General features: G+C 33.9%; 5 protein-coding genes across 5 annotated transcripts; 2 read left to right on the top strand and 3 right to left on the bottom strand.

Moving 5' to 3' along the window:
- Positions 1-128: 128 nt before the first annotated feature.
- Tsp_05830 (putative immunoglobulin I-set domain protein) lies at positions 129-2,372 on the bottom strand. The gene is made up of 5 exons (XM_003380055.1): positions 2,232-2,372; positions 1,363-1,501; positions 574-723; positions 376-522; positions 129-316 (listed from the first exon to the last, which is right to left on the bottom strand). Exons 1-5 carry the CDS (start codon positions 2,370-2,372, stop codon positions 129-131), a joined length of 765 nt encoding a protein of 254 aa, XP_003380103.1.
- A 557-nt stretch (positions 2,373-2,929) lies between these two features.
- Tsp_05831 (hypothetical protein) lies at positions 2,930-3,490 on the top strand. Its single transcript, XM_003380054.1, is given in 4 exon segments — positions 2,930-3,045; positions 3,173-3,243; positions 3,281-3,318; positions 3,335-3,490. The coding sequence occupies 4 exon segments, from the start codon at positions 2,930-2,932 to the stop codon at positions 3,488-3,490; spliced, it is 381 nt and encodes a 126-aa protein (XP_003380102.1).
- A 2,731-nt stretch (positions 3,491-6,221) lies between these two features.
- Tsp_05832 (hypothetical protein) lies at positions 6,222-6,626 on the bottom strand. The gene is made up of 2 exons (XM_003380053.1): positions 6,508-6,626; positions 6,222-6,480 (listed from the first exon to the last, which is right to left on the bottom strand). Exons 1-2 carry the CDS (start codon positions 6,624-6,626, stop codon positions 6,222-6,224), a joined length of 378 nt encoding a protein of 125 aa, XP_003380101.1.
- Positions 6,627-6,669: 43 nt separating this feature from the next.
- Positions 6,670-11,706, bottom strand: Tsp_05833 (putative immunoglobulin domain protein). The gene is made up of 14 exons (XM_003380052.1): positions 11,334-11,706; positions 10,536-10,765; positions 10,321-10,443; positions 10,081-10,222; positions 9,545-9,757; positions 9,300-9,484; positions 9,015-9,238; positions 8,828-8,949; positions 8,620-8,765; positions 8,437-8,560; positions 8,212-8,373; positions 8,033-8,140; positions 7,387-7,451; positions 6,670-7,254 (listed from the first exon to the last, which is right to left on the bottom strand). The coding sequence occupies exons 1-14, from the start codon at positions 11,704-11,706 to the stop codon at positions 6,670-6,672; spliced, it is 2,802 nt and encodes a 933-aa protein (XP_003380100.1).
- Positions 11,707-15,103: 3,397 nt separating this feature from the next.
- Positions 15,104-20,879, top strand: Tsp_05834 (putative F-box domain protein). The gene is made up of 7 exons (XM_003380051.1): positions 15,104-15,190; positions 15,270-15,393; positions 15,459-15,582; positions 16,409-16,732; positions 18,731-18,791; positions 20,019-20,349; positions 20,431-20,879. Exons 1-7 carry the CDS (start codon positions 15,104-15,106, stop codon positions 20,877-20,879), a joined length of 1,500 nt encoding a protein of 499 aa, XP_003380099.1.
- The last annotated feature ends 609 nt before the right edge of the window (positions 20,880-21,488 follow it).

Raw genomic sequence — 21,488 nt, 5'->3', positions numbered from 1 at the left:
AAGGAAAACTTTTTTTCTACGCCAGTGCAGCAAGTTGTAGAATGTAGAGTCAAATGATAGACGATAAATAAAGTATACGAAAAATTATAATTGATAATAATAACTTATCATTTTTATGGCATGGCTGTTCAGTTGGATGGTAAACAACGGATGAACACGTTGTTAGACCCGTTGATAATTGGAAAATCGATCACTTCTGTATCCCACGGAAGCATTGGCGAATTGATCATCGGTGTGTCACCTCTGGCCGGTACGTATGTGGTTTTAATTGCCCGACCATGTTCATCGCACATTGTCCACAAATACCGAATTGGTGCTAAAAATAAACAAATAAATAAACAACAACAACAACAACAACAACAAGAAAAAATTTACGTGTCACGAAAAGACGTCTTTGAGCAACGCTTTTACCAACTTCATTTTCCGCAACGCATCGATAATTTCCAGCGTCGGATTTTTCGCTCTGCTTGATCAACAATTTTTCTCCATCGAAAATATACTCTGACCATGAATAAATATCATCTTACAATAATAATAATAATAATTGCTAATCATATTTTTTTAAAAGCTTACTGTCATTATCAGCTTCAATTTTTTCATTCGGTTCTTTGTACCAGTACAGACGTGCCGGTGGATAGCCGCCGTGAACGTTGCATTCCAACGTTGCCGTTTCATTTTCACTGACGGTCACATTTTGATCCGGCGGATGAATTCTGGGCAATTCTGAAACAAACATAATTAATTAATTTGATTCATTTTCATTTGTGCATTTCTTTCAACTGATGCTTCTTCACATTGTAAATGATGATAATTCAACTTTGCTTTTATAATTTTAAATATACAACAATGAAATTTAAAAAATAATAATAACAATTGAAAAGCGAAAGAGTTTCTTTTCGAATGGTGAAATTGAAAATTTTTTCATCTGGAGCAGGAAATTGACCAAGTTGAAAGAGAAATTTTTCAGGTGAAAGAATTCAGTCGAAATTACAATTGATGCAAATTAGAGCATTAAAAATCAATAAAAAAAATGTACAAATGAATCGAACTGAAATGCATTAAAAATTGACTAAAAATGAAAAACTGTTGTTGCATAAAAAAAATCTAATGACAAGAATTGAAAATTATTAATCCCTTTTTTTTGTATAATACAACTTCTGCGTCAATTTCAAATCTAATATTATTTTAAAAAAAGTTAAAAAAATTTTTTTAAATAAATGAAAAAAAGAAACAAAGATGAATAAAAAAAGGATACGACAAGATTTCTGTGATGAAATTTTTGAAAATATTTCAATATGGATCGAATAATTTACAGAAAATATAATAAACATTTCCACGATGATTGTTAGCTGGTACACAGACGGACAGCTAAGCAAATATCACGTTCAGGCGCAAAGTGGGCAAATGCGCTGCTCGATGCTGCCGTTGGACAAACAGAACGAGTACACTGCGCCTTGATGCAACAGAAAGAAAATTGACGATCACAATCACAATCCAATCTCTTCAATCTTATTATACTTATCATTCATCATCACTTATCATCATATCAATGGTTTCTGATCATTTTGATCTAACAATCCACGCCGAATTTCAAATGCAAATTTTTGCCAACGTTTCAAATTAAGGTATGTAAATTTGATGTACATATTGAAAGAAATAGGATAGAATATTCCCTGTCTCTCATTTAAATTATATAAATTCAAAAATAATAACTGAACAACAACAACAACAGACTTGTAATTTTTTTTCAAAGTCACCAGATGCCATTTGACGAATATCCATCCGCCAAGTTTGTTCAAAGAGTCATTTACAGTCAGTTAGTCAGTTAATTGACTGTTCATTTTCAGAAAGTGATCAAAAAATTAGACTCCAAAAGATTAATACAAATGTATTTTTTTTGAAAATGCGCCACAATTATCCTTTCCATTGAAAACAATAATAATAATAATAATAATAATAATAATAATAATAATAATAATAGTAGATTAGATGAAAATTTATTCTCTTTTATACTGTTCGAAAAGCTACTGCTATAAAAAGTGATTAATAATCGGCTAATGAAAAACCAAAAAAAAAGAACACAATATACAATAACGGTCGTACATGCATATGTATATTTTATGATGTATATTGAACATGAATGAAAGTAAATAATCAAGGAAAATAATAATAAAATAGCTCGTTCAATATTTAAAAGGGACTTGAGAGAAGAGAAAACGGAAAAGTAAAACCCGGCCGGGTTCCCTTCGATTGATGATCGATTGTAGGCGTGTCCAAAGGTACCCATTGCCCAATCGATGAACCCTATTTCGTCTGCCGAAAAACACCAAAGCGTCTCTCCCCTTTCCCGACATTAGCTCACAGCTAAACATCGATTTAATATAATAGTCGCTATTCACTTTCGGCCAGGTGAACAAGATATATGCCGGCCTTAATGATAATAATGATAGTAATAATAACCAAGCTCAGCTCAAGCTTCTCAAGCTCAAAGTTGAACTGAACGAATGAAAAAAAAAGAAAATAAAACTCCAATTAATTTTATCATAATACTATGAAGATTTGAAAGGATGAAAAGTTTTTCTATTTATTATTATTATTTTTTTTAAAATTCTCCACTTCCATTCACTGTCAGACAGTATAACAAAAGGTAAAAGCTACTGTGAAAAATTGATTTTTTGTGCATGATTATCATCAATATTATTGTTGTGCATTTTAATGCTTTTGACATTTTGTATGTGATGAAATGTTTGATCTACAAAACATCCGGACAAGAAGAGAAAAATTTCCCTTTCTCTTAAATGCTTATTTTCTCACATGTATGCGCCTTGGTGGTGATAAATAACGCGCCCGTGTGATGCATGTTTGTTTGCTCGTTGACTAATTTTCCATTGAATTACCGTCATTTGATCACCAATCGGCCATACCAAATATGGGAAGCCAAAGCCTTACTCCAAGTAGTATAGGGATAAATTTAATAATAAAAAAAACAACTTTGTACCCGTTTAATTGTTCAGATGTACAGGTAAAACGGAAAATGTTTCATATGTATTTTTCTTTAAAATTATCTTCGTTACCTTGACGACCAATTCTTTTCATACTGCTGTGCTTATTTTTAGACATTGCAATTAGTTAAAAGTTAATAATTTTAACCAATTTAAAAACCATACTGAAGGAACACTAAAACAACAACAACAACAGCGACGCCGACAACAATTATGATTATCATAATACTGGATGGTTTAGGTGGGATAAATGTATTAAAGAAAATTTTAAAATTCAGCTCGATTCCAGTTGAAAATGCTTATCAACTTTATTATAGTATATACATAATTAGCTTAAGCAGCCGTTACGGACGCTGACAGATACACAGCTTGATGATATCATCATTTCCGCGCGCTGTTTGCTTTTTCTTCCAAATAACACACATGCTGCTACTGATGTTGAATTGAAATGCGAAAGTGAGCTTCATCGAATTGAACGCTTTTCTTAATTCGTGGCAATCGATTTAAGCACAATTGTTGAAAAAAGCCTATCCCAGAGGAAAATTGTAATATTAAATTAACTACTCATCTACTACTGCTACTACTATTGCTCTCTCACTGTTGTTGTTGTTGTTGTTGACTTTTTCCCTTACATTACAATATATACATATATGTTTATGTTTAAATTTTCTTTCATACAAATCAAACTGCTACATCGTTTCCAACAAACCAAATAATCAATCAAATTTCAACTGACCAACGGCAAATTTTGTCCAGGTTTGCTTCGCCTGATTGAGTACAAATTTCTATTGATCCCCTCGCCAATTGCATATATGATCAAGAATAGAGATTCACATTCAATCGATTCATAACGCATATGTTGCATTGATAACGAGGAATTTGTGAAGTGGAAATTCGACCTTTCTTCAACCGCCAACCAGGGAATCATGCATGCATGCCTGCATGCCTTCTTCTTCCTCTTCTTCTTATTCTTATTCTTTCTGCTCTACATTCCAAAACAGCATAAGCTGTTGTTCTACATTCAAAAATAGCAAAAGCAATTGCCACCAAATATAGCTTTTCAAATAACAAATTTATCATTCCATGCCAAATGATAAAAATATTCCATTATTCTTTTTTGCTCCTCTACAATTCTGCTATGATAGATGACCAGTTGGGAAAAAAAATCGACTGAAACTGAGTCAAAGAGAGAAAAGCATAGGGGCGGGAGGTAGAGGGAAAGAGAAATGTAGAAAAAGAGCTTGACAGAAGAAAAATGAAGCATTTCGTACTTTTACAATTATTCTATTAAAAATTGAATTTATTCTTAATCGGTATAGAAATTAAATTGTCTTCTCACTGCCTGCCGATGGTTAAACCAATCAGCTTTGAATTGATTAAAAAATATCGCTCAGATTCTGATCAGTTACCCACTGTTTCAAAACTAAACTAACTAGAAAATACATTTTACACAAAGACCAAAATAATTTAAATATATAAACATCTCAAAAAATTAATAATAAACACGAAAAACATGTATGCTTCCGTCACAAAAACATACACATATGAGGAGATTATTATCGACATTTAAAAAAGTAGACAATAAGAAATAGATGTGCTAAATTGTTCGCCAAAATGTACGTTAAGGTCAATTTATCTCGTAATATATATATATATTTTTTTTCGTTATACTAATTTCATTCAATTTGTAATACTGCTTGAAATCAAAGCTAATCGCGCGCGCGCAAGTTGATTTGCTTTTCTTCAATACGCACATCTTTTGCATATATGCAAGTTTATAATTTAAATTTTCAACTGAACCTAGTCGAATCATTAATTCGAAGAAAGTTTGCCTCTGAATTCGCTAATGAAGTGATCGCTGAACTCCTGAACGAATATTTTACGTGGATTTTTACAATTCATTTGACAAATTGTTTACTGATGCTCGATTTGCACCGGAAAACGGAATTTCCGGTAAAGATAAGCTTGTAGCTATTTGCATTGAGAAAAAAAAAGACAGTCGCCCGTTTTGAATAATTTCTTCCTTCACGATCACACGCGCTAATTGGCTAAACCTGCTTCTTCCCCATATATATATATATATAAAATATATGCACTCCTCCTCTTTGAGAGAATTTGAAATTTCAAAGCTTTCATTACAAATTAGTATTCTTTACTTTTCAAACTCCTTTGGGCATATAAATATTTTTTCTCCATTCATTATTACAAAGGAAATTTCTACAAATAATTTCTAAACATAAATTTATAAAAATTGAAAAGTCTTTGCTCATTAATTTAATCAGTAAGAAAGTGATTTTTATAATTTTCATTTCATTGACAATATATATATTTTTTTTTTCAATTTCAAAAATGAAAATTTCAACGTACTCTATGAGTAAACAAAACTGTGTATTATTAGCCATTGTAGGCGAAAAGGAAAAACAATCACATAAAAGTTTAGTCATTTTTCTAAGCTAAAAAGCATGATCGTCATTTGATCGTTCAACTTCCTCCAATAAAAGTAAAAAAAAATAAATCACTTTTACTGTCTCAGTGCAAACATTACTAAACAATGTAAAAATAAACCCCTTCCTTTCCCCTTCCCCCTGCTTCCAAAAAGAAAAAAAAATATTTAAATAATGCATGCTGAGATCAGAGTTGTATGTAGTTATTTTTTGTTGTTTTTTGCTTTTCCTGCTTGATTTGAAATATGAAATGATGATTTCGCTTCTCAGCCGACGATTGACGCGCGGCTGGCGTGACAGCTGCCGTCCAATCGTACAACATTAAGCGTAGAATGTTCTCAACTAGCAACTCTAATCAGTCACTCAACACGCCAATTTTACTGCACCACTAGCATGTCTTGTTTTCACTTCGAGAATAGGCAAATGAGAGAGAAATTTTTAAAAACGACAACCACCACCACCAGCTCATCAAATTTCATCTATCCATCACCAGCCCATACGTATATACGCATACATGTATACACACACATACACATGCATCACACACATTTTACGTTTTAAAACGAAATTTCAAAAATAAAAAAACGCGTCTGCAAAAGCAAAACAATAACAAAATTTTTAAAGTGACCACTTTGATAAATTGATATTGTTTTCTTCCGCCTGTTTATATATGTTTATGTTTATCCTTCTTTTTGCTTTTTATGATTTTCTCATTTTCAGCACAAACACATTCAACAGAACAAACAGCTCGGTCATCAAAAGTCGTCGCTTATTTTCATCCCACTCCCCTTCCACTATTTAGCACACCCTCCACTTTTTTTCGAAAAATTTTCTCTTTTTCTGACCATTTGTGAGCGTAAACACAGCTGCTAACAGAAACCACAGCAGCAGTATGTTGTAAAGCTGCGGCGACAAGCTCGTAGCCCCGACCGATGTTGTTTCCTGTGCCGGCAGCCGACAACAATCCCGTTGTCAATTTTACTGGTTCTTCAATTTTCGCTTTATTCATTTTAATATCCCAAGCCCAGCTTTTTCTGCAAAGCTTCGTCGTCGCAGCTTACGACCTCGGTCCACCGGTGGGCGATTGTACAAATCGTGAAGAAGACAGCATCTGCGATCCGACCAGAGCTGGCTTGTGTCGTAATCGTACTTGCCAAAGTGCCTGCGCACGGTTGAACATGCGCCAATGCAACTGCCCTTCCGAAGATGACAATTACTGCTATTTATGCTGCGGAAATTCTGCTAGTCCCTGTTTGCCAGCTCACCATTACAAAATTTACAAGGTATTCCTCTTCTATACAAATTGTCTTGTATATAGATATATGGGTTGTTTTTTGTTGCTTTTCAAGCCGAATGGTGAACATTGGGAACGAGAAGCTTGCCGACGATGTCACGACTTGCCGGACGGGGTCCCTTGCGATGATAAGAGTGATCGACGAATATGCTTGAACAAAAGATGCACAGCGAACGCGTGCCTGAACCACGCCGAAGGTGCATATTGTGATTCTCGGAAAAGACGCGTCTGCGTTGATGGTGATTGTCGTGATCCGTGTCGAGAGCATTCGCCGCTTCTGGCTACATGCGAATGTGACACTCTCCGCGGGCGTTGTGAACTTTGCTGCTACGATTATAAAACAAAGCAGTGCGAAAGCGCCTACAGAAAATATGGAATTGCGAACAAAGACGGCCGTCCAATTGCCAGGATAGGTCTGACATGCGATCGCAAGCAGCACCACTGCAACACGTTCGGCCGCTGTGCAGCCGCATCGTCGTTCATCATCCAGAAGAGATCCTCGCTCATTTCCCGCCTACTTCTCAGTCACCTTCTTCTGTTCGCTTTGATGCTATTCCATACATAATATTCCTCACTAATTCGATCAGATCAAAATAATAATAATAATAATATGAAAAGCAGATCTGATCCAACATCCACCAACTACCCAACAACCACATTTATTTATTGATTTTGTTGTTGTTTTCTCTATGCGAAACATGTCCCCTAAGCCTTATTATTATTCTTATTATTATGCTTTTCTAAGGTTGATGAAAATTAACCAATAGTGCAACAGAAGTCAAATATTGGACTTTTGGAATTCTAACATGTGTAAACATGTTGTTTTACGAGCCCGCTTTATTTCAACACATCGAAGCGGAATGTTTGAAGAAAACGAACAAATTCTGATTGATTAACCTTTCTCAAATGTGACATAAACAATGTTTACTGCCCAAACATCGGTACAATAAAATACGACAATTTGAAAAGTGCCGAAAACCTTTTCATGTGACCGAACAAAATTCTAATACTGAAGAATACCTTACTTTCGTTTGAAATATTCAAAATTGTCACAAAAGATGAGTGTCAACCGTAGAAAAGAAGTCAAACGATCATCTTATAGAAATTAAAATTTACCCGTACAATTTATCTTATTATGGAAATTTTTCAAACTTCCCTTCAATATTAAGCATTGTTAACAATCAACTGTGCTTTTACCCACATATTCTCACATCACTAACGGCAATTACATAGTTTACAAAAATGAATACTGTAATGACATTCAAGTATAAATCAAAATTAAAGAAACGTACCGCGTAGTTGAGCATTCGCAGCGTCGCTAGTTGAGCCAGCCGCATTTTCCGCTCTGCATTCATATCTACCTTCATTTTGTTTTTCCGCTCTAAACACTGTTAGCTGATCTGAAATAATAAACAAAAAACAGTATAAAGCAAATATTTGAATTTGAAGAAAAAAAGTTCAAAAACTGTACTATTTGAATCAACATTAAAACGCTGTCCAGGTACAATGGGGCGGCCGTTGAAATACCATTGGACAGCGACGACATCTTGACCTTGGACATCACATCGAATTGTGAAATCTTGATTTCGAGCGAAATCAATTACTCTTGGACTAACATGAACGCGAGGTCTTTCTGAAAATTGAATTTCTGAAATTTTGTCGAAAAAAACATTAAAAACAATCAAATCAAACTTACGAATGACCAATACGGTAATGTCTGCCAAGGCTCGACCACGGCTAGTTAACACGTTGCATACGTACGGGCCTTCATCTGATTTTGAAATGCGATTAATCAACAGAGTTCCATTTGGAAAAATTCTCTACAGAAATAACTGTCAGAAATAAAAATTAACATGTATACAATAAAAGACAAAAATACTATGTGATCAGTGTTGTGCAACGGCTCTCCGCGTCGCTGCCATGTAATGGTTGCCATGCTGGGTTCATCGTGAGTACAGTCCACATAAGCGGGCGTGTGTTCTGGAAATGTGTACACTTTGGGTGAACTAACGTGTAAAGGAGGTTCTAAAGAAACAGTTATGCAAAAAATAAAACAATAATTTTAAAATAAGTTGCAAGAAAAAAACCTCGTATTTCAAGGTAGGTTTGTCCGGAAACGTTGCCTGCCTGACTGCTTACTGAGCATTTATAATATCCGGCATCACTATGAGTAACTGTAGGAATAGTCCAAGTGATGGTTTCGGAGTGTCTGAAAAGTTCGCGAAAAGTCAGAAAGTCGATCAAACTGGTTTCAATACAAAATGAATAATTTACTCAAAATATAATGGTCCACTGAGATGCTCGTCGTTGCCTTTGTACCAGGCAACAGTATACGGTATGCTGCTTTGAACAGCGCAAGTCAAGCTCACACTGTGAAAAAGCATCACTTCAGTGTGTTTCGGCATGAGCACGATCGGCAGTTGTCGTACCACCCTTGAGCAAACTGTTGATGGAGATAATCTTTGAAATTTGAAATTATGTTCATCCACACCGATGATCTAAAAAACCGGAAATGAAAAGTAATTTCGTATTAAAAATGAGACATTTCCTGTTCATAACCTTAGCGTAAAAGTGACCTTCTGGAGGTGTAAATGCGTCCAAATAATAAACACCAAACTGTGTACTGTGCGCATGAAGGCGACCGTTGAAAATTGCCTCGCCACGTAAGTTGATAAATTCAGCATCTGTAGTAATACCAGGACGAGGGAGTCCAGTTACATTGACTATCAAATGTGTAGACTGCCCTGAAATAAAAATACAATAATACAGTATATCAAATAGAAAAAAAAGACAACTGGAAAAACCTGAAATGGGTTGATTGTGCAGTTTGGAATGGTATGAATCTGGGAAAGGTGAAAATCCATGCTTGAAATCTAAATTGCTCTTGCCCGTTACTCGAACTGAGCGTCGTCCAAATGAAGAGCCCTTTAGAGTCCATATACCTGGCTTCGGCTTGGTCACAGCTTCAACAATGACGTTACTCAATTGTACTACATTTCTGCCTTTCACCACTTGCCCTGGAATAATAATGAATTAAAAAAAATTTTCATTTTCAAAAAAACATCAACAATAAATTTTTATCAAACAAATTATCAAAAAAAACAAAAAGTAAACAAAATAAATTTTACAGTATCTACAAGTGAGCATCAAGTAAAAAATACTTGAACATTTGAAATGGCTTTAGTGAATGACGCGATTGAACGCTGAAGCGGGATTAAATTTTTTGAAATACACAGAACTGAAATTTTATTTTCAAAAGTAAATAATAAATTTGAAGTTTTTTTTACTTGAAAATTTGCACAGTATCGATGAAAAAAAGTGAAATAGACGATCACGCTACCTTCAGGATCAATTAGTTTAATTTGTGGCCGTTCCCCAGAGACGGAGACGACCATTTCAAAAAGATGCGAATCTGCGGGAAATTGGATTTCAAAATTGCCAGATTCTTCTTTATCTTCGGCTACAATGCGAACTGCTCTGGTCTGCAAGCTCACTCTCACGTATTCGATGATCTGTTTGGAAATTGGTCAGCAATTGGACTGTGGATAATTTGCATAAAATCAAGCAGCTTGTCGCTTACCTTGTTCACGTCCGCTTTGTCAAGGTGGAATATTTGACCGCTGCTTATGGAGGCCAGCTTTTCAAAAGCAACATATCCTGGGTGAGTTCGATCTCCACAATCACCGGTCATAACAAATACGATCTAGAATGTCGGCAAAACGGTATATTTCGAATTATTATATTTTCAATCGCCAAAATATTTTTTAATAATAAGATTTTTTTTGAAATGTTTACTTGACTTTGCTTTTCTTGTACCAGAGCGACAAGTTCGTCGAGTAGGTGATAATCTTTAGCTCGGGCGTCGGTGAAAACATAAATAAAAGACGCTGGCAGTGATGATTGCAAGGCAAGCTTTATACCGGTCAACGTCATCTCCGGGCAGTCGCCTCCGCCTTGTACGTCTATGGCGTCTAGTTGTTTTCTCAAATAATTTCCATCTTGTGTCACAATCGGAGATTTTACTTCTGAAATTTTAAATGGTATACTTTTGCATATTAAAAAAAATGATTTCAATACTAAAGTGGTTTTCCAAATTTTTTCAAATTAGAATTTCCTCAATAATGCAAATTTATGTTGACGTATGTGAAAATTTGCATACGCGGGTTACCGCGTATATGACGCTTTGCGTTTGTTTTCTTTGACGAACGCAGTCATCGGAATTGGACGCTTGTTAACTTGTGGTAAGTTTTGACTTTTATTATTACGATTGCAAATTTATTTTTTTCTTTTATAACCGTTATTGTTCATATTAACAATAATAAGAAAATGATCGATATCGGTTTTGTTTACATTTTCAAAAGCTTTTTGAATCTATTAATCTATTATCTATCATCTTGCAATCGAATTGGAAATTCATTTCACTCATCTAACAAACAGGCGTACTGTAAAATAAGTTTACATTGATGCTTTCTCTAGTTGTTTTATTGGTTTATTTTACTGTTGTTTCAACCGTTATAAATTAGCATTTCACATGGCATTGAAGAGTTTAATGTACAAATAAATAAATAAATAAATAAATAAACGAATACAAACCAGGATCGTGAAACGGTACGAGTACGTAATTGTAAATGAGACGATCCTTCTGTTCGGCGACGGTCTCAAAAATGCGCTCATAACCTTCACGCACTTGTTGCAAATCATCGTACATGGATCCTGTGGTGTCGATGACAAAAGTCAACGAAGACATGCCTTCTTGGTTGTTTTGTTGTTGTTGTTGTTGTTGTTGTTGTTGTCGGCTGTAGAAATTTGCATTTGGTATTGTCATTTTGAAGTGATGTTGTGATTGGTGTTGTGAAACCGTAGCACCGTGGTAGACGGCAGCTTTGAATGTGCCAAATTCTAGCTGAGCTGCGTCTGCTGACAGTTTCAAAAGTTGAAGCAAAGTGTACAAGGCGAAGTTAAGCATTTTGGGGCAGTGTTACAAAGTGAAGATCCCAAAGTTGGATGAGAGTTAGTTGAGGAGGACTTGAGGGACTGGCAATGAGGAAAAGACGTCAGCCGTTAGCATAGCAATCCAGTCAGTGTGTGGTGTGTGTGTGTGTGTGTGTGTGTGTACGTCGATGCTTCGTCTTCAACGGGACGTTATGTTGTGAAGCGGCTGTCGTAAGTGTAAGCTCTTCAATTCACTTTAGTCGAAGCTACTACGCGCCGCGTGTTTAGCAAAACAAGCAAAATGCTGGCCGGATATGTTGTAGGCGGCGAGGCGAAATCCCGACTCAGACGTCCTCTTCGCTTAAAACTTTAAACCAAAACATTTGCGTCGGTCTCAGTTTTGCCGTCAATCAAACCAATCTTACCTCTGTTGTTAAATTTTACGACTAGGAAGAAAAAAAATACACGCATATCCTCAGTCAGGAATTAATTTTCAATTAATTCATATGCAATTATTTAAATTGAAACCAGTTTTGTTAATTATTTTTGAAAATTAATTCGACAATATTGCATGTTGGGAGTGTGTTTTTAAAATCCGCATCACAATTTAATTCATCACTACTGCTAATCGGTCTATCACATTATCGTTATCGTTGAACTTGTCCATTGACATAAATGATTAACATTTATTATTTTTCCAAAAGAAGCACAACTAATTAATGGTTTGATTTTTAACAATTGAGCAAGTTGATTCAAACATGTTAATAAAACACAGTTCAGAGTGATAATTCTTTAATTAACTTTCCAATTTTTCATTTTTGAGCTTGCTTGTTTCCAATATTAAAAAAATAAAAAACGTGATAACATTTGAATAATAATACAGTAAATTGAAATTGAGCGTGATTGTCATTTGATGATCGATAGTACATCGAATTATGAAAAAGTTGCATTGTGAGTGAAATTTTTTTGTTCAATTTTTGTATATTTCACATTGAGAATTTCAACATTTTTACAATTTTTATCTAATCTTTTTTTTATTTTACTTAAGAATTTTACGTGAGAAACTGTTAAACGTTAATAAGTTTAGATTTTTTTTATCCAGTTGTTTTGTCAACAATTTCAAATGTATCAAATTGTTGCACTGTTTGTTATCCTGACTATCAAAGTTCAATATTTATTTAAAATTTCAAACTCTGCACGATTGCATTGTGAAGTTATTTTATTTGTCGTCAAAAGTCTTTTCTTTCCTTCCAACTGTAAATTCAACAACTTCTTACAACTTGATTTTCTATTGCGTACGATATAGTTTCAGTAACGTTTGAATCGAATTTTTAAATTACATTCTTCAATTAAATAATTATTATTTCTTCAGGACGTAAGTTAAAATTAATGCACATTCGAATTTATAACGTTTAAAGTTGCAATTAGTGAAGTTTAATATCATTCCCACTACCTCGGTTTGAGACGTTGTTTTAATTATCATTATTATTTTACTTTCTTCAAAAAAAGTTTTGCGACATTTTATTTTGAACTTCACAGACAGTTTTGTTTTCTATTATTGATTCAATCTGGACAGTAAATTTCTTCTTCTTCTTGATGATATTTTTATTTTTAGTTTTTGTTAAAAGAACGTTTTGTTCAACATTTATTCAGTTAACTTTTTCTGCATTTCGATTGACGAAATATGTTTCTTATTGTTTTTACTTGATTCAAATTTGTTTATCAACAAGTAGTGCCCTATTTATTGTAAGTTTGATAAAATTAAATTTCTATTATTTTGCTGTATAGTTTGTTTGTATGGATTTTTTTAATTTGAATTTTTTTTCCTTTTCATCACGGTATAGTCTGGCTTTGTTTCGACGTTTCAATTTGCTGAAGTTATTGTCAAGAAAAGCGAACATGTGTACAGAACGTCACTGTGAAGTGCTCGAAGTGGCAAGGCGCTGTGTACCAAAGTTGGACGAGTCGAATCGTAAGGGTCAGAATGGTCGTATTTGCGTCATCGGTGGCTCTTATCAGTATTGTTTATTTTTTTTGAAATATTTTCCTTCAACAGTTTAATTATTAATTAGTATGATCACGATAGATATACTGGCGCTCCATACTTTGCAGCTATTTCTGCTTTGAAGACCGTATTGATGTGTTCGAAGATGTCGATTGGTGTGAATAATTGACGATTTGCTGCTTTCAGGGGGCCGATTTGAGTTTTGTCATTTGCGCACCCGAAGCTGGGCAAGCGATTAAAGCATACAGCCCCGAGTTGATTGTATTTCCAGTATTGTATGATATTGGTTTTGCAATTTTTTTTCTTGTACAAGCGATACAATTGATTGAAATTTTTTTTCCTTTTTCACTTCGCACAGGACACAGGATGCATTCGCTGAAGTACAAGAAGAGGTGTTGTCGCGCGTGGATGTGATCATCATTGGACCAGGAATTGGCCGTCGCGCTGAACTCGTTCCATTCATTTTGCGTATCGTCTGCGAAATGGCTCGCACTGGTATGCCAATTGTCGTGGATGCGGTATGTAGAAATTGAAATTTCAATATTATCTTTTTTTTTTTAAATTATAATTTGTGCACAAAAAGTAATAACCGCATGCGTGATGTAAATGAAATTTGAGCTGTTATCTTTTGTATGGTTTAAATTTTAAATGCAATAAAAATAAGTCCCTTACTGGTAACTTTTATTTTATTTTTTTTGATTTTTAAATATTTCAACATAATGCATATTGATTGATAGTTGTTGTAAGGAGCTGTAATTGGGACGATTGATTTTTTTTTGAGCAAAGGTTTTCAATTTCACCAAATTTAAACCAAGTTAGATTATAGTAATTTTTATGTAAATTTGCATGTTGGCAGTGGTAATTGCGATCAGTTTTTATTGTGTCTATTGATGAAGTGAAGCAGGGTTCGATTGTGATTTGAAATGAAGCACTTCCTTTGGTTCATAAACGCGGTCAGTTTATTATGGCAGTATTCGATTTAGTTAGTTTAAATTAGTTGCAATTTTGCACATTGGCCGAAGATGCAAGCTGGGACTTTTGCTTAATATACAAATCGAAATACACGTCCAATCACTTCCCTTTGAATCGAACGGGAAGCGCCGCAATTTTCTCCTCTGATTACAAATAATAGCCAATGCGTGTGGGAGCAAGTCGGTGTTTCAAACATGCAACCTGGTGATTGAAATTCAACTTTACAACAGTGTTAATTTTTCAAATTATTCATGCAACACTTGCACTAAAAATACCCACTTTAATTCAGTCAGCAACTTTTACAATTAATCGATAATTATGATCAATAGTGCGGCTAATTCATTTTATACTCTGTTCTATTCGTTTACTGAAAATTTTATCGTGATAATTTTTAAATTTTGATTTAAAATTAAAATGGCAGAAAAAAAACATTTAGGACGGTTTGAATGCAGTGATGACAAATTTGGATGCAATACGAGGATTGAAAAATATCGTAATGACTCCGAATGCTACTGAATTTGATCGTCTTTTCAAAGCTGAGGTGAATTTGCAAGTTAACAATGCGTATATATATATATGAAATAGGATTGAAAAAAATTAAATTTTGAAATTTCACACAGTTTGAAGGTAGGGTGATTGTTACGGAAGACACTCTCGGTGCGGTCAAGCTGTTGGCGGCGAAGTTGCAAAATGTGACTGTTGTTCGCAAAGGTCCGACGGATATTATTTCCGATGGTATACATGGTCAGTTGATTTAAAGTCAATTTCAATTCAGAATGGAAATTTTTTTTAATGAATATATTTTTCAGTATTGGAATGTGCAGAACCGTGCAGTTTGCGTCGTTGTGGTGGTCAGGGTGATGTGCTCAGCGGTGTTCTTGGTACATTTCTGCATTGGACGAAGCGAAATAGTGAATTGTTTGTCGAGAGCAAGTAATTTGTTTCAGAATAAAATGAATAATAATAATAACTTGATTTTATATTAATAATTAATATTAAAAAAAAATTTTTTTCTTTTTTCGTTTTATTTAAAGCTCCGGTGGTGCACAGTATACGCCAACGTTGGTGGCAGCGTATGGAGCTTGTAGATTGACAAGAGAGAGTAGTCGTTGTGCTTTTGAACGACATCGACGTGGCATGGTCGCTTCTGATATGGTTCGGGAGATTCCTCAGTGTTTTGCACGTCTTTTCCCAGATTCACAAGCTCCTTCGACAAGCGGTCGCAGTGGCAGTGGTGGCGACGTGTGGCCATCAACCCTTCCTTGATAAGTAACAATAACAACAATGATGATGATAATACTAACAACAATTTGGTGATTGTTGATGGTAAAAATTGATGAACAGTTGTTGTTATTGTTGCTTAATTTTTATCATCCGTAAGAATATAGCATTTTAAAGGATGTGATGCATGAAAAATATGCAGGCAGTATTGTCTTATTGCGGGTGGGAAATTTAACGAAGCGTGTCTTGCCTGGATCGATTGGTCGCAGCTTAGGCGGTCATTTTCAAGCTGTTGTTGTCTGTGTGTTTACATATTCTGCTAGTTTCTATTGGCTGTGTTGAATAAGAAGAAGAAGAAGAAGAAGCAGTGGGAAGAAATAGACATAGAAAATAGGAGACGGAGAAAGTAAAAGAGAAAGCGAGAGAGAGTGCGTATGTATGTATGTATGTGTATGCGTGGGTGTGAGTGAGTGACTGAGTGTGTAGGAAAAACATAGAGAAGAGTGAATAGAGCAAGGAAAATTATAACGCATTGCAGAAAAGCTGCGATTTTAGCTACGTCCGGAAGCGGTCTGGCGCCGGCTTGTGTCGACGTACGGCCACAGCTGACGTTCTCTAGCATCGTCGTCATTGGCGGCCAAAGATCCCATCCCAGTCAGACACCGTTCAGACCCAAACGTTGCAGCTTTTATTCACTTTTTCTTTACAACTTGTACATTTCATTATTTTATTCAACACATCTGCTTACACATAAAATTCATCATTCTGCATTTGCTTATTCATCATCATCATCAACAACAACAACATGGGTTGGTTCAAAAGAAAATTCAGTACACTTCGACCACCTCGAATTGTTATCCAGGTAAGCAATTTTTATTTGTTCAATTATTTTATTGCAATATAATATTAATGAATTGTTGGTTCATTTTAAATACTTTGTTTTCCATTTTGAAAAATTAGTAATGTTTGTAATGCATGGAACTTGTATTGATTGCTTGGAAACAATTGTAGAGTTCATCTTTGAAATTCTACGTGCAAAACAGTCGAATTTGAATTTGCAACAGGCGCAAACGTTAATATAACTTTAAAAGTGACGCTCATGATCAGCTTACTGTAATGAGAATTTTACTCTGTTCACTTTGAACTTTTCACATTTGCAAATATATAATTTTTACTGTTCAACAGTTTTGTTTGTGTATTTTGATTTGAAAAAATGGGAAGTTAATTTTTGCAAATATGAATCATACTTTCAGTTTTTATTTATGTCCGTAATAATAGGTTTTGTTTTGTTTTTTGTTTCTTATTTTACAAATCTCATAATTTCCCAAGTGGGTTGATGTAACAGAGAACCACTTCATAGCTGAAGCTTGGCTGTAGTGACGTTATTAAGTGAGGTCACTGCTACGTCATCATGTTGCAGTTGTTAGTGTTTTTGCCGTTCTATTCGAATTTGATGAATCACTTCAATAGAATAAGAAGATAGAGAGTATTAATAATCATAATAATTCTTGAGAACGTTAATATCCATATTTGTCATAGGTTGTCATTTTTTTTCATCCATAAATTATATTATCATTGAGAAATTTGTTTTCTTTTTCTGAACAATTTTAATTGCAATGCTTTCACATCCTACTTTTACACTTGTCGTATATATTGGAGTAGGGCTGTTTGTTTATATATGTTTGGGTGTGTATCTTCGTACAAGACATCCTCAAAAATGCAGCTAATATTGTCTTTTGCATCAGTGCATTTTTTAAATATATTTTTGACATGTGCGTATATTTCATCAATATTTTTTTTGACTTTTGATTTCACGTTAGCTTTTTAGCTTGAAATTGTTTTGACGTAGTCAACGCGAAATATTGTACGAATCTTTAGGCATAATTGTATTTATTTTTTTTTAAATTTTCCTTTATTTTTTTCAATCGATTTATGCATTCATAAATTGAATTGGTGAAATTCAATTCCGATATTCAGGTCCAAAGTTCATTATGGTGGTTTAGGTGCAAAAATCGATGAATGCTCTTTATAAAAGAATAACGATGAATGATGACGAAAGTGGCATTCTTTTTTTTTATATTAATATTATTTGAAAGGCAGTTGAATTATATTTGATGAAGTTATTTAAATTTTTGAAATCTGCTTAACAAAAATGTCTAGAAATGACGAAAATTTTCTGATTTTTTCATTTTTTACTTCCTTCTTTTTTTTTCAATTCTTGAAAATTTTATGCAAAATTCAGTTGTGTTGAGTTTTTTGAATTTGAAAGTTGCTCAACTGTTGTCAGTTGAATATAATAATTAACATTTATGAAATTGAACGATATTTCAAACTGTTCTCTCTCTTTGTCTGTACCAATGCTTTTTTTTGAGTTATGATTTCTGTGCTGCAAAATGGAATCTGCGACAGCTTGACAAAATGAATGAATGTATGAATGATGACGGACAAAAAAAATTGATCGGAAACAGTTTGTTAGCTTTTTAAATAATATTTCTTCTTATTATTACCATTTTCAAATGAGCATTATTGAAAAAAACTAACAATAATAAGTAGAAATTGGGTGTGTTTTGAAAAATAATTTTATTTTATTTTTTAATTTTAACAAGTTGCAACAAACAGCAACTATGTAATAAATATATAATGCATACGCTTTTGAGCAGGTTGGTTGGTTATTTTCGTCATAGGTTGAGTGAGTTTTTATAAATAATTATTTTAAGAAAAAAAGATTGATTGAATTAGAATGATATGATCAGTTTCATATTTTTCATGAATGATTTTTATCAATATTCAAGTTAATTTGAAATGATAAATTTTTCATTTTCTTTTATATTTTTCAATGAAACATAAAAATACTTTTAAGTTTGTCAAAGAACATTTCCAATCTTCAAGCTATTACAATTTGCATCTATTTGTGTGTACAGGTAATTTGTTGTTTTTATTTTTAATTTTGTTTTACAAATTGCATAATTAAAATTTGAAGAGAAGTGGTGAACAATAAAAGCGCCATCTTTTAAGCAAATGGATGCCGTGTGGCAAGAGGCAATTTTCTCTATTCTGTGCAATTGATGCAATTAAAGCCGGTGCCTGTGCAGGAAATTATACATAATTATCTCATCAGAATTGGCGAATAAGTATAAATAAATAGAAAAATGGATAAATAAATGCAAGCATTTCATTTATGCTGAGGCTTGAGAAAAGAATTAAAAATTTTTTTTTGCACATGCTTGTTGATGAGGAAAAATCATCTATGGCATGATTTCTAGCACGATTGGACCGTGTAATTTTTTTGCCAGGCGCAATTTTGCATTGCATTCTGAGAAACACCAACTGAAGTATTGATGCTTAAATGAAATTTAATTTCTTTGAATTTTTTTAAAAATTAATCTATTCAATAATTTATCTTTATCGTTATTGTTCAGTTGGTTTCTTCCCGGAAAATTGTCCAAATTTTTTTTTAAATATCAGCTATTGTAAATTGAGTTCGAGTTAGTCAATAAATGCATAGTAGTAATAGTAGTAGTAGTAGTAGTAGTAGTAGGAGAAGATGTTGGCGGCGCTTCTTGTTGGGAATGAAAATTTTTTATAGACCAGATAGAAAATTGTTCATTTGACGAAATAAAACCCCGAAACAGTTATGTCACCAAATTTCTATGGAAAAATATCCATTTTGCTTTGCCAGTTTGAAATGCTGCTTCATTTGTTGTTGAGCCGGCCTAGCTGCTGGCTAGCTGGAGCTTTGTTGCTCTTCTTTACTTGATCGGCTGTTACTGAATCGAACTTTTCTCTGTTTGCGAGCATGTCCAACTCAATCCCATGCGATTTGTTTAAATTTTCAGAAATACTTGTGTCGATACTTGTCCAATTGCGCGCGTTGTATTTTCATTTTGTCTTATTTTATTTTTTTTAATATTTATTCAGAAGATATTTTCATATTTTTTTTCGTTGGTATTGTATTTTGCATTGAAAATTTCAACAAAGATTCAGTCTTTGAAGAGGCGACAGTGTGTGGTGGGAGGGCTATGAGGAGAGGAGAGGTAAGATTTTCAGACGAAGAAGGATTTTTCATTTCCATTGTGAAAAGAACGAAATTATTAATAATTGATGAATAGAATTATTTGTTTATTTTAAAAACCACCCATATATTTCAGGAAGAAGAACCAACTTTACCAGTGGCTATGGATTTTACTGAAAAACTTCCTGCCGATGTTTGCCGAAGAGTTTTTCGTTATGTCGATTTAAAGCAGAGGACCAAAGCGGAACGGGTTAGCAAACGTTGGCGTGAAATCGTTCTAGACACTGCGGCTCATGATGATCGTTCCGTTTGGTTGTACGTAATATTTCGTGAGGGTCATTTGAGTGGTCACGACAGAATGACCGTTCGAGTCTCTTACGATGGTCCGATTTTTTGGGATAAATCCATCGTCTATGTTTATTTATGTTCGTGTCATGCGTATGAACGACACGAGAAGCAACTGATCAGTAAGCAGATGAATAAACTTTTTGAACTTTTATAATATTGTAATTATTAATATTTTTTTTCTCTTAACTAATCTTTTCTAGGTTTGTTCAAACGAATCGCAAATAGCGTTCACAGGCTGTGTTTGGTCAGTTCACCGGTCAGATCGCCATTTTTAACCAACGACTTTTACACATTCATATTGGATATATTTAAAAATTTGCAAATTCTATACCTTCGCGAGTTGAATTTGGAAAATGTGGCCACAACAACTGTAGAACGTTTGGCAACGAGCAAAACTTTAAGTCGCGTTGTTGTTCACGACTGTATACATTACGATTCGTTGACTGATTATCATCGTTTGAATAATCGACTGATGCTGGTCAAAGGTCATCTGCGAGGTCTTGAAGATTTGCTTCGAAGTAAAAATGCTTATCCAGAAGATTCGGAAGATCTACCAGTATCGACTGTTCAAAATCGACCTGAGTCAAACATCTCGAACATGATCAACGGTTTGACAATTGATTCATCATCACCTGTAGACGCCGCTTGATATGATGATATTCGTCCCCTTGTTGTCATCCAAAAACTATATAAAATCAAGAAACTTCAACGCTAATTATTTATAATTTTATAAATCACCGTCCAATAATAATTTTTAATTTCCTTTCCTCTTCAACTGCTTTTACTGCCAGTCATTTTGTCCACCTTGCTAATAAAAAGGTATATGTTGTTACTTTTACTTTTTCTTAAAAGTTATTTTAATATTTGTTTCTTGCTGTTATGAAAAAATATTTATTCAAAAATATTATGTTACTTTATTATTTTTATAGCAATTAGCTGCAAAAAGAAGTTGCGGAATCGATGCACATCTATTTCCATACATACCGTATAGGTATTTTTTATCTGTTTTTACAGTACGTACATACTTGAATATACTTAATGGAACCAGAATCAAAAAATCTGATCAGCCCCAATGTCATTTATTGAATAAACTACTATGCTTCAAAATTCAGTTTTAAGCTTTATTTATGCAATTATTATTGGTCGACACTGGCGAAATATCCATGGGGCACAGCGTTTTTCTTCGTTGGTTCATAAATTGAATACGGATTTACGACCTTCAATGCCGAATTCTTCCAATACAGGCTCCAGTACTTCC

Source organism: Trichinella spiralis (genome assembly GCF_000181795.1).
Source record: "Trichinella spiralis strain ISS 195 chromosome Unknown Scfld2, whole genome shotgun sequence".
Classification (NCBI taxonomy): domain Eukaryota; kingdom Metazoa; phylum Nematoda; class Enoplea; order Trichinellida; family Trichinellidae; genus Trichinella; species Trichinella spiralis.
This window is presented reverse-complemented; position numbering and strand designations above follow the sequence as displayed.

What these genes read in the sequence shown, in the direction of transcription:
- Tsp_05834 (XM_003380051.1), top strand. Translation starts at nt 15,104, where the DNA reads ATGACAAATTTGGATGCAATACGAGGATTGAAAAATATCGTAATGACT. An exon ending in TATTTCCGATGGTATACATG is followed by an intron (nt 15,394 to 15,458) that starts GTCAGTTGATTT and finishes TATATTTTTCAG; the next exon opens with TATTGGAATGTGCAGAACCG. An exon ending in CACCTCGAATTGTTATCCAG is followed by an intron (nt 16,733 to 18,730) that starts GTAAGCAATTTT and finishes AATACTTTTAAG; the next exon opens with TTTGTCAAAGAACATTTCCA.
- Tsp_05831 (XM_003380054.1), top strand. Translation starts at nt 2,930, where the DNA reads ATGGGAAGCCAAAGCCTTACTCCAAGTAGTATAGGGATAAATTTAATA. An exon ending in AAACGGAAAATGTTTCATAT is followed by an intron (nt 3,046 to 3,172) that starts GTATTTTTCTTT and finishes ACCATACTGAAG; the next exon opens with GAACACTAAAACAACAACAA. An exon ending in CATAATACTGGATGGTTTAG is followed by an intron (nt 3,244 to 3,280) that starts GTGGGATAAATG and finishes TTTAAAATTCAG; the next exon opens with CTCGATTCCAGTTGAAAATG.
- Tsp_05830 (XM_003380055.1), bottom strand. Translation starts at nt 2,372, where the DNA reads ATGTTTAGCTGTGAGCTAATGTCGGGAAAGGGGAGAGACGCTTTGGTG. An exon ending in ATCGAAGGGAACCCGGCCGG is followed by an intron (nt 1,502 to 2,231) that starts GTTTTACTTTTC and finishes ATAAGATTGAAG; the next exon opens with AGATTGGATTGTGATTGTGA. An exon ending in TGATATTTGCTTAGCTGTCC is followed by an intron (nt 724 to 1,362) that starts GTCTGTGTACCA and finishes TGTTTGTTTCAG; the next exon opens with AATTGCCCAGAATTCATCCG.
- Tsp_05832 (XM_003380053.1), bottom strand. Translation starts at nt 6,626, where the DNA reads ATGTTCAACCGTGCGCAGGCACTTTGGCAAGTACGATTACGACACAAG. An exon ending in CCCACCGGTGGACCGAGGTC is followed by an intron (nt 6,481 to 6,507) that starts GTAAGCTGCGAC and finishes GAAGCTTTGCAG; the next exon opens with AAAAAGCTGGGCTTGGGATA.
- Tsp_05833 (XM_003380052.1), bottom strand. Translation starts at nt 11,706, where the DNA reads ATGCTTAACTTCGCCTTGTACACTTTGCTTCAACTTTTGAAACTGTCA. An exon ending in CGTACCGTTTCACGATCCTG is followed by an intron (nt 10,766 to 11,333) that starts GTTTGTATTCGT and finishes TTAAAATTTCAG; the next exon opens with AAGTAAAATCTCCGATTGTG. An exon ending in AAGGTCACTTTTACGCTAAG is followed by an intron (nt 9,239 to 9,299) that starts GTTATGAACAGG and finishes CCGGTTTTTTAG; the next exon opens with ATCATCGGTGTGGATGAACA.